The sequence below is a fragment of the Ambystoma mexicanum genome, chromosome 3p (assembly GCF_040938575.1).
Source record: "Ambystoma mexicanum isolate Mex_15411 chromosome 3p, UKY_AmexF1_1, whole genome shotgun sequence".
NCBI lineage: Eukaryota > Metazoa > Chordata > Amphibia > Caudata > Ambystomatidae > Ambystoma > Ambystoma mexicanum.
Genome location: NC_090925.1, coordinates 1,226,924,431 through 1,226,936,704, shown reverse-complemented (window position 1 = coordinate 1,226,936,704; position 12,274 = coordinate 1,226,924,431). Strand labels below are relative to the sequence as shown.

The following is a 12,274-nucleotide window of genomic DNA, read 5'->3' as shown; positions in this document are numbered from 1 at the left end:
CCTTGTAAGTGGGAGATTGGACTAGCTGACTCCAGATACCCAGCAGTGTTCGCAGCCATAAAGCTCCTGCTGAGATGTGGTAGTCCTTGTGTCTGTGGTTATTTTTCTGGCCCTCTTCTGAAGGCACTATTCTACCTCCTGCTGATTTTAGCCCTACGCCTTAAGTATCGCTGTAGACAGTATCTGCCAATATCGATCTCAGACCATTATTAGGGCTCTCAGCGAAAGCAGGCCATACAAATTGTTTCCATTAGTTGTCTGCTTCAGCTCTGTGGAGAAGTTTTGTAAGAGTTTAGTCCCTGTCTTGAGGTCTGACAGTGCCATGTGCAATCAGTCTACCCACCATGGGGAAACATAATAAGGCAATATTGAAGATGGAGTTTGGAAGATATATTAAACATAGCCCACAAGAGAAGGTGGCCCCTTCGCACTTACAGTCTCAACTGTAGTTCATCCTCGTTGGAGGCTCCGCAAACAGACATTATACCAGGGGATCTGCAAATTGCGGCTCTCCGGATGTTTTGGACTAAATCTCCCATGACCCCTCACCATTGACTATGCTGGCTAGGGTTTTATGGAAGTGGTACACCAAACCATCTAGAGAGCCAAAGACTGCAGACCACTGCATTAAACCCATATTTACAGACCTTACAGCCGGCATCAATGGGCTTAGTAGTAAAATGGATTTCCTTTGCACCAAAGTAGATTTACTTCAAGTTTTCCGGGATAAACAAGGATGCGGGCTTACAGAGGTCGAGTGAAGCGAATCAACGTACAAGACCAGAGAAACCCAAAAGACCCAAAAATATGGAATTTGGAAATCAGTGGTAAAATCACTACTCGTAAAAAGCAAAGATCTAAAAGGGTGGTCTCGGAGGCCCAATGTTCGTATTATTGGTGTGCCTGAAACACTTGAGGCTCAAAATACTTCTAGCTTGCTAAAAATATGCTTTGGGAAGGTCAAATATTCAATTGTGCACCCTGCCCTCCTCTAGGTGCAATATGAAGGGAAGGCACTTTTTTCATCACCTGAAGCTGGTCAGTTATAAGCAGTACCGGGCCCATTGGGGGTTGTCTAGGGTTTGGGCCCTCACAATTCTGGATCTATGTGATTATTGCGAGAGAAACAAAATGTGAATCCTAAAATACGATTTTTAGTTACCCCTTTTTACCGCCTATATATGTGGGGGGAGACCCCTCCACCTTTTTATTACCTGAATATATATATATATATATATATATATATATATATATATATATATATATATATATATACCAGAAGCAGCACTGCCCCACCAGAAATATGAAGTGGTAGTTGGGGTATCATTCCAAAATAAAGGATGTAAATATTTCAAGCCCCAAAATACCTAATATATATATATATATATATATATCAATCAAATTGGGTCTCTCGAAATTCTGTATTTTGGGCCTTCAAATATTTACATCCTTTATTTTGGAATGATACCCCAACTATCACTTCATATTTCTGGTGGGGCACGGCTGCTTCTGGCTTTTAACTTAATGAGACCTCTGCCCCAGATTGACAATGGTCCCCCCCTATGTTTTCTCAACTATGTGTGGGAATACCCCTACTGCAGACACCTGGGGAAAAAAATAGAAAATCACTGAAAGCGTGGTGTCTTACAAAAACTTAAAGTAATTCAATACAGGGCTTTTGATTGGACCAAGACAGTTGGGACAGAACGTTTCTGCAAAAATTACATATTTTACTTTTATAATAACATCATGAAACCATTTTTCTCAATAAATTGAACATAAAAACAAATATACATAAAAAGATTTCTTTTCAATTTCATCAAATAACAAAACCACAACAAATGGTGTCGTACACAGCATGATAATTCATATGCTCAAAATGTAACACAAAGAAAAACACATGTATAAAGAACAACTTCTCACCTCAAAAAAATACAATTAATCATATCATGCGAGACAAATAATTCCTCTAGTAGACAAATGACTGTTTTATATGTGGCCCTTTCTCTCAATTTATACTTTTTATGTACTTGAGAGAAGTAAAGTATTGTAGGGTCTCAGACATGTGTGGAAGTATTGTCTGTTGGGGGCGTACTAGGTGAAGAATGGTGTATGCAGCACCTATGCCTTTAACTCGCTGTGTAGTGTGAATTATTTGTCTCGCATGATATAATTCATTGTATTTATTTGAGATGAGAAGAACTAGTTACTTACCCTATCTGGTAACGTTCTTTCGATGGGATGTTCTAGGGGATTGTGTCCTCTGACGTATTCCACACCTATGACAGACTCCCAAAGCAGTACCAACGTATGGAGGTGGGAAAAGAATTTACAAATTTAGAATTTTAGAATGCCCAATCAAATTGCTGAATACAGGACTGCCTTACTAAAGGCCAAATTCTGCCCATGGATGGATGTTACGCTCACCTGGCTCCCACAGGGGCGTCGATCTCAAGTGGACAGCTGCGGTCTCCACCAATGTGACGCGTAGTGCCGAGATGACAGACTGGACTGGCCCACCTAGCTTCGTTTGCTTGGCCCGTAGGAGTATTCTTCTGCAAATGGAGAAAGGGAATTAACCACCCGTGGAGTTGAGTGTTAACCCCCAACCCCCGCTGTCCTCCCCACTGATCCCCTTTAATGTCCCCTCTTATAGTCTCACCTGATGGTTTGGAAAGATGAGCTCTCCATCCTGTACTGAGCGCGGGGGCGCGTAGATAACCAGTTGCTTCACTGGTTCGAAGGAATTGGCGAGTTCCAGACAATATTGACTCAGATTTCCGGCGAGACGCCGTAAGTATATAGTTCGTAAGAGTTCAAATGTCTGACTTTCACTCTTGTCCGATTCCTTGCAGCTTGCAGCTTGACCCTAGCGAAGAGTTCCTCGTGGCAACCGGTAACATTCAGGGAAGGATTTGTATTATCCAACACAGTTCGATAAAATAATGTCAGTATGTAACCTGTTGCTTTCTCCCTTATTCAGGTGCTGAGAGAAATTATAAAGTCTTGGGGAATAATGCCTCCGGCGGTAAAATTAGGTAAGTCTATTGTGGTGAGAAGGATTCCCCTTGTTTGTCCCTTTGTTTCACCTTGCTGTCCTTTTGTTTCCCCTTAGGGGCCGGGGTGCGGCGAAGATGCGGTGGAGGCTGCGCCGACCCGTGAAGAGGAATAGTACCCCTGGCGGTAAAATCAGGTAAGTCTATGGGGGGGTAACTAATATTGCCTCTGTTTATTCCCTTGGCTCACCTTGCTGTTCTTGTGTTCCCCTTAGGTGCCGGAGTGCGGCGGGAACATGCAGAAGGATGCGGTGGATGGTGAAGATGCTGCGAAGGCCGGTGAGTTCAGTGCGGCGCTGCAGCAGGCGAGGCAACGCGCTTAAAATAACTTCTTTCTTCCAGCTCGGAGGTGCGGTGGATCGGGAATTCAGGTAAGGATTAAAGGTATTGCTCTTGTACTAACCTTTTCTCCTTCTTTCTCCCTCTTTCTAGGAGCTCCAGATTCGAGGCGGGCGTGGCAGAAGACTGGATGCAGACTTGCAGGCACGGTGAGCGTTAAGCTGCTGGATGCAGAATAACGCGAAGTGTGTGCTGCTCTTCAGGCGTGGTTTAAATAGCCTCCAAAGTAGTCCCAGGTAAGTATTCCTCCTCGATCCCACCCGAGTAAAAAAAATAGCCCCTAGGTAAAGTAGTCCCTTTCAAGCCTCTTTTGGCTTGGAGCTCTTGCATGGTCTGCATCAGGTAAGTTTGCAGCAATGTCTGCATCAGGTAAGTTTTAATCTATGAGCTTGGCGCCTATGGCGCCAGGACTGACTCTTCATGAGCCTGGCGCCATAGATGCCAGGACTGCACCAAAATAGCCCCTAGCAGGGGTTGTTGGGCTTGCTTGGAATAACTTGATGCCTGCTTCCGGGGTTGCTGGACTTGATCTGGATCCCCGGGGGTAGGCATCATGACAATGGAGTCCAATGAATAGTGTCTCACAACAGTATGGCCAGAGGCCCATGTGGCTGCTTGGCAAATATTGCGAATCGGAACACAGTGAGCCCGTAAGCCTACTGGAGGGTCCTTTCCCGCCAAACGCTAACAATCAGAGATCGTCAAAATGATCCATCTGGACAAGGTCTGCTTGGAAACAGCCTGACCTAAACGCCTTCCGGCATAACCAACAAAAAGCTGATCGTCCACTCTGACCCGGGACATCCGTGAGAGATAGAAACTCAAAGCTCTCCTAGGATCCAACCTATGGAGACTCTCCTCTTCCTTGTCAGGTTGTGGAGGAGGATAAAACGCTGGAAGAATTACCTTCTGGCTCAAATGGAATTCCGACATAACCTTCGGAAGAAAAGAAGGCCGCACCCTAAAGGGTGGTTTGGCGGAAAGTGCCTGCAACTCACTCAATCTGCGTGCGGAAGTAACCGCAACTAAAAATACAGTTTTAAAGGACAACAGTCGCAACGGACAAGAATGTAAGGGGTCAAACGGAGCTCCCATTAGGAACTTGAAAACCAAATTTGAATCCCATCCCGGCACCTGGAAAAACATTAGTTAGCCCTTTTAGAAACAGAGATCAAAGGGATCTTAAAATAAGAACATTCCTCAGACGAGCGCTTAAATATGGACAGCGCCGCCAGGTAACCCTTAATGGTACCTACTTGCAGGACCTTGTGGGCTAAAGAAAGCAAAAAAGACAAAACCAAAGGAATGGAACATTGGAAAGGATCCACAGTCTGTACCCTGCACCAGTCGCAGAACTTTCTCCAACGGCAACGGTACAGGGATTTTGTTGTGGGTCTTCTGGCCGAAAGGAACACCTCCATCACGTCTTCAGGGAGGTCCCAATCCTTATACCTCAACCTGTCAGATACCAAGCATGAAGGCGGAGAGACTGGACCTCTGGATGGAGAACCCGACCCCCCTCCTGTGAGAGCAGATTGTCTCGGTAGGCAAGACGGCGTGGAGGGCAGATGGACATGTCTAGAAGGTCCGGGTACCACGCTCTCCTGGCCTATGCCGGAGCAATGAGGATCATCCGGGAACCGAACCTCTGCAACTCCTGCGGAATGACAGTGACTGGTGGAAACGCATACAGCAGTGGGAAGGACCACTCCACTATGAACGTGTCCCCTAAAGCTCCTCTTGGAGGAAATTCCCGCGAGCAGAATCTTTTGCACTTCCGGTTGACACTGGTGGCGAAGAGATCCACTTGTGGGGTTCCCCAAAGGCCGAAGATCTCCAAAAGAACTTCCTGAGCCAGCTCCCACTCATGAGAGACCGTGCTCTGCCTGCTCAGAGCGTCCGCCGCCGCGTTTTCGTCTCCAGCCAGATGAACTGCTGAGATCGAAATTTCCTGCTGAATGTTCCAGAACCAGAGCTGCATCGCCTCCCTGCACAACGGGAGTGACCCTGCCCCCACCTTTTTTGTTGAGGTAGTGCATGGCCACTGTATTGTCTGTCATAATCAGGACATTCTTCCCCTGCACAGACGGCAGAAAAGCCTTCAGAGCTAGCCTAACGGCCCTTAGCTCTAACAGATTGATGTGGAGTCTGGACTCCGACGGAGAGCAACGGCCGATGGCTGTCAACTCGTTGGCATGAACTCCCCAACCCGTGAGTGATGCGTCCATCACAATCGTCACCTCCAGCCGAGGTTGCCAAAAAAGGAGCTCCCTTCATCAGATTGCCAGAAGATCCTGGGCGACCGAGGGTGGAATCTGAACGGGATCCGACATCCTGCTGGAGAACTGCAACAACTGCATCTTGAAGGCCGACTGCAGAGATCTCATCCGCAGTCTGGCCTCTGGCACCAGGAAAATGCAGGATGCCATGAGACCGAGCAACCTCAAGAACTCGAACGCCGGGAGACTCTGGGCACGTTGAAATGTGTCCACCATCTGCAGAATGTGATGAGCCCTCACCTGGGGAGGCAAACACAATCCCAGGGAAGTGTCGAGCACTGCTCCGATGTATTGGAGCCGCTGGGTGGGTGTCAAATGGGACTTCTTTAAATTGAGGGAGAAGCCCAGGCTGTGAAGGGAGTGGCAGGTGACGGACAGATGATCTAGGGCTTGCTCGGGAGAACGTGCCCTGATCAACCAGTCGTCTAGGTAGGGGTAGACGTGAATCCCCCTTTCCTGAGATACGCTGCCACCACCACCACCATCAGCTTGGTGAAGACCCTCGGGCGGAGGTCAATCCGAACGGCAGGACCTGAAACTGAAAATGCAAGTCGCCAACCGCGAACCTCAGGTACTTCCTGTGCTTTGGATGAATCGGTACATGAAAGTAAGCATCCTTGAAGTCGAGAGACACCAACTAATCCTGAAGTTGAAGGGCCTGGAGGACTTGAGAAAGAGTTACCATCTTGAACTTGTCCTTCCTGAGGACCTTGTTCAGCCATCTTAAGTCAATGATGGGTCTCAATCCCCCATCATTTTTCGGGATAAAAAAATAAGGGGAATACCATCTCTTGTTCCTCACCGCTACAGGCACCAGTTCTATGGCGCCTTTCTCCAGCAGGAGTAGGATTTCCTGCACAAGGAGTGGATCCGGATGCTTCAAAGAGAGCTTCCCCGGTGGCTTGTCGTGAGGCCTCTTGCGAAAGGGAAGACAGTAGCCGTGGGTTATGATCTCCAGAACTCACACATCTGAAGAAATGGCACACCATTCTCCAAGATGCTGTGCAAGTCTGCCCCAACTGGCAAACCATGGGACATGGCCTCATGACTGAGCGGACGCGGCTGCGGCAGTGCTTGAGGGCAAAGAGGCAACTGCCTGAGCGGCTTTGGCACCTCGAGTACCTTGATTTCCACCTCTGGTACTCCTACGGTGGCCCCACGATGAGTGTCACGCTGCAGGTGCAGAAAACGCAAAGAATGTTTCTCAGCCTGGGTGTGGCTTAAATAGTCTCTGGGTATCCCAGGTGTCTCTGGGCTGAACCACACCCAAAAGACTAGACCGCACATGCAGTTCTGGGAACCAAAATATGTGGGGGCATCCATCTTGTCCCCATCAATGCACTACAAGTCCAATCCCCAATGTTATCCTATGGGAGTGAGCGAGTCTGCTGCCACAAGCGCCAAGTCTGACTCCAAGTGGGTCTTTGGAGGGATGGAGAGGCCCTTGAGGGCCATGTAGGTGATCGTGGCCTGGCTCCAGCCTGACATCTTGGAGGGCTGGGGATATGAGGGGCAGGAATCATGACAGACTGGTAGTCATCACAGTCGTTGGTGGCGTGGCTTTCGCTGAGACACCAGAGGCAGACGTCGTGTGGGTCCGTGATGGACATCTTCACACCGCAGTCCCGACATTTTTTAAAGCCCGACTTCGGGGTAGAAGACGAAGACATCGCCTTTGAAGTAGAAGAATCAAGCACGCCAAGATTCTGAGCAAACACGTTTGCGGAAAAAACAGAACGGAGGCTATGGGCGCCATGCATCCTGTATGTAACATCCGGTGACGTCAACCCTCGACGGAGGCCCTCGAGGGACAACGTATCAACGTCATCAACGCAGGACGCCTACGCCGAAAGATTTTCCGAAGCAGCAGAGCTGTGGTCATTACCTGTTAGATGTGGAATACGTCGGAGGACACAATCCCCTCGAAGTTGTTCTTTATACATGTGTTTTTCTTTGTGTTACATTTTGAGTATATGAATTATCATGCTGTGTACGACACAATTTCTTGTGGTTTTGAGTTATTTGTTGAAATTGAAAAGAAATCTTTTTATGTATATCTGTATTTATGTTCAATTTATTGAGAAAAAATGTTTTCACAATGTTATTATAAAAATAAAATGTGTCATTTTTTCTGAAACTTTCTGTCCCAACTATAAATTCTCGTGAGACACCTCGCTTTCAGTGGTCCTTTTGATACATGCAATACAAGAGGTTAATGTCAAAGGCAACCCAGTGGTTTTGGGCATTATTTGGTTTTTGAATTATGTCTTTTGTACATTGTTTGTTAAAGGCTCTGGCCTGTCAGAGACCCAACAGGTATTACTCCCCAAAAGTTGCTGTTTAAAGTTTAATTACAAATGTTGCTCTATTACTGTTCAACAATTAACTGGAAACAACCATAAACTTGTATGATACTATGTTATTTGTCTACATTGCAGCAAGTAATTAACCATTCTATCAATACCTTCAGTGCTTTATTTACTTCTTTTATATCTTCCATTTTCATCTTCGATCTGAAAAAAAGGAAAACATTCAGAATGTAACTTCTTGTAGTAGATTAGTGCTTGTGATAGAGCATATCATTCAAAGTCCATCTTCTGCAAGACTCACTAGAGCAGCTGCAAAGTGGAATATCTATTTTGGTGTGCGTAATCTGAAAACATTTATTTTGGTATGATCGCGCAATATCACTCAAAGAGCTGTGCTACAAACCAGCCACACTACAAGGGTTTGTTAAAAGAAAATTTGTTATATGGTTCTGTGTAGACTTCACACCTACTGAAAATCTAAATACAATGCTTGTCCTATGCTTGGTTGATGAAAGAGTGTGTCAAATTTTGTAATTTATATAGCAGAGTTAGAGAATGTCACAGAGCGTTTAAATCTAACCCATCTTTCATGAGGTTTTCTCCTTAGCCAACCAGGAGCACTGAGATGAACCACCAACTAGTAGATTTCTTACAGTGTGTAAAATGTAAAAGTATATGGGATTTTTATGCTACCTTACAGACCAAGGGTAAAGGTTGCTCAACAGAAAAATGTGCCTTAAGTGGGATGCTCAGTAAAGTTTGTGCTAAAACCACTTGGCACTGACATTTCTATTTTAACGCTTGTGTGGAAGGTCCAATCCTATTTGGAACCTCTGGTAATACTATATTCAGTTAGTTAGACTCAGGAAAAGACATATCTAGGTCCAATTTCCCCAATGACTTGTGCCTATGAAAGGGGGAGGGTTGATGCAAGTGAAATGGCAGCTTTTTGAAAACAGCATGTAAAAAATAAATCTTTACAAATTCTTCTGGCCAGTCAATACAGAGATAAGTTCACTGATATGCACTATTAGCACCCCGGGTGGGCACCTCAGCCAATTAGGTTGTTCGGAATGCGGGCTGAACCTCACTGTATAAGCCAGAATTCCAAGCAACCTACGAGCTGATGGCCCCTGCCCTGCCATTCACCCCCCCACCATGTCCGCTTTGTTCGGGCCTATTAACTTGGGCCATGGGCTGTTACCTCTGGGTAAGGCCCGGATAACTACTTATAATGTTCATAATAGAACCCTTACTGTGTACAGGAAATGCGTCTATATGCTTTTGGCATATTTACATTCAATCTAGGGTATACACTGTTCACCAAAGAAGAAGTGCATCACACTAATTCACATTGCTATAATGAATTAACTTAAGTATTATAACTGCACCTATACAGATCACAAGTCCCATTTTAAAAAAACAACGCCTTTTCGTATTGCCATTTCTGGGAGGCTCAGGACACCAGTATCAGAGGATTTATTTTATTTCTCGTCATTTCTATGGCTACTAAATAAACACAGCAACACCGCAGAATGCAGCTGAGTTCACAAGGCACTTTCCTCACATCCCCATGCAGTTTAAAAGTTATTTTTCTACCAAAGCTCACATGTACCTCTAGGGGTGAACAGGAGATCGGAGAAGGAAGTTTGGAGAACCTGCAGGACAAAGACTTGATGGATTTAGCTTAGATGAAGCAAAGATAGATGATAATGTTCGCGATTCAGGTTATAAAACAAGGATGTTGACAAAGAAAATCCTGAGGCAGCTGAAGAAGAGGTAGTAAAGCATAAACCTTGAAGGGACAGTGAACTGTTTAGTAAGGTAGAATTGCAATACCATCTTATCCGTTTGTTTATTCTTTTTCTAGAGAAATCCCATAAAGCTGAGGGTGTTGCTCATGTTTTGTTTGCCTAGTGGTGGGCAAGGACTCCCCACCTGGTGACAAGGTGTTAAAACAATATGAATCAGTTAAGGGTAGCTTTAGTGCTAGGCTGATGGCCTTTCAATGGTGCCTACGATCTCCATTTGTATCGTTCCCTAATGCTTGGAGGATCTGGTACTTCTTGGGATATAGTTTCATTTTACTGCTGGCTATCTTGAGGTGATCAATGTCTTTCCGAAATCGAATCCAAATTCACCAATGCTTAAGTGCCCTCCCAACTGCCACCTCTCCCCTCCAGTGTAGGACTGGTTCAGCTTTAACCTTGGTAAGTCTCCTACCCCGGATTGAGTGGGGACGCCATCCCTTCTTGACAGGAAAACTTAGTTACCCTGTCAGATCAGACAGTTGGTTACATTGTCACAGGTCCATGCAGAAGCAAAGGAAGCCATCAGGTTTCAGTATGGGAACAGCAATGACTAAGCAAGGGCTCTGTGAGGCCCAATTCCAGCATTTCAGTGACTTCATGCTGCACTGCTTCCCTTCGGGTATCCTAGAAGGTCTCACCCTCACATATACCTCAGTGTGTGTTTGGATCTCATGGACCATCATGTGGATCTTCCCTGGAAGGTGGGATCCCCAGATGAAAGATTTGTAACCGTTCCTGTAGTGCACTTTATAGTCCTGTTGTCTTCTGTTTTTAGGTCCTAAAGGGTGGCCTTTGGTTTTACAAGTACAATTTCAGGAATAGACCAATTGCTCAGAGATGGCAAGTCCCACAGTGGACCGCTGCATTTTCTTTTAGCAGATTCCCATGATACGTCTGCTCAGGATTTTTTCCCAGAACCTTCATTATGGTGCATGGCTCCTTCCAGTGAGCCAACATTTGAGATCTATCTACACAAGAGGACAAAATAAGGTTGCCTAGTTGAGGGCTTCTCAGTAATTTTCTTTGGTTGTATTATTTTTGCTGCTTTATCCGCTGTGCCTTCCTCAGACATTCAGTGGGTAGGCCTAGAAGGGTGATGAATGGGCCTTTAGAACCTTTATGAAGCATTCCACCATCGTCGTTTTGTTTTTGAGTTGTTGGTTCCACTATTGCCTGTATGATACCGAGAATGATTCTAGGGTCTCTCCTGAAGAGAAATTCAAAAGGGTAAACCCTGTGGATTACTGCAGTGCCGTTAGGACCAATGGCAAGATCTGGTACCAATTCTTTCCGTGAGGACCCACGTTTTTCCATATTATTTGCTTGATGGTCTAGTTATATCTTGACTAAACCATCTGTCTGGGGGTGGCATACAGGTGTTTTGGTGTGATCCCCCTAGAAGATTTGAAACACCTATTTCATTATAGTGGACATAAAATTGGTACTTCGGCTGGTATGCCTACTATCACAGAAAACAAAACTCACATACTTATCTGGTAGATGCTCCCCTCCTCAGTAACACTGGAGGGCATCTAATGGCATGGTTTAATCACATCAGTACATATTGGTATCCTTGGCTTTATGGATCCAGACACCTGACCAAATCCATGCCAATTCATTGGAATAGAACTTTGCTGAGAGGCATCCTTTGTAATGGGGTCTTTGGGATAGCTGGCTTGCACTTCAATTTTATTTCTCTGTATATACAGGGCCAGTTTTATTTCTCTGTATATACAGGGCCAGTAAAAGCACTGCAGTATTATCAGTTGGGTCTTTGCTGTGACTAGGCATCCCAGAGAACTTGAGCATGTGCTATTCTAATCAGGAAGTCTTTATGGAGTTGTGGGATGAGGAAGTTGTTTAAGTTCTTATACAGTTTAGTGTGAAATAACTCAGTAGTAGAGGCCATTCTGTTTGCTGAACTAGGGGTCTAGCAGATCACCAGGCCGTTTTGCCTGATCGGTTTTCTCTCCTCAGCATCATAGAGTAGTGTCGGTTAGTTGTACCCTATGGAGTTTAGTATAGCACAGTGGAATGTTCGACGATTACCCACCGGGTCAAGCAAGGATCTTGATGTCTCTAGATTTTCGGCAGTCTGTGGGTGGTTCTGTGGATTTTTCCCTGAGAGAAAAGAGATTCCTTTTATCATTCCTGCTCCACTGACTCTGCAAGTTCTTCAAACTCCAGGTCATCTCATCCGTTTACAACTGGTGCCGCCAGAGCAGGGGCAACACTGTTGCTCCAATTGTCAATTCTCTGTCCTGTATCTGTAAACAGATCCGTTTGGTAGGGTGCGGATTAGAACAGCCATAAGAACACTGAATCCAAATAAGTGATTCCTCTGTCATGTTGGGAATTCTGAAGCATGTACTTACAGCTATCTGTTAACTCCTGCTGGCCAGCATTGCCCGGCAGGGCTGGGGGGCCACCATCCAGACGCATCGCTCAGGTTTAAGGGTACCTCCTGGTAGGGCACTGGG

General features: G+C 45.6%; 1 protein-coding gene across 1 annotated transcript in view; it reads right to left on the bottom strand.

Annotated features, from left to right (window-relative positions):
* The window catches only part of RUFY1 (RUN and FYVE domain containing 1), a 1,926,102-nt gene that overhangs the window by 217,913 nt on the left and 1,695,915 nt on the right, over positions 1–12,274 (bottom strand). The window contains exon 16 of the mRNA XM_069652681.1: positions 8,139–8,187. Coding sequence (XP_069508782.1) covers positions 8,139–8,187 — 49 coding nt within the window. The remainder of the gene's footprint in view (positions 1–8,138; positions 8,188–12,274) is intronic.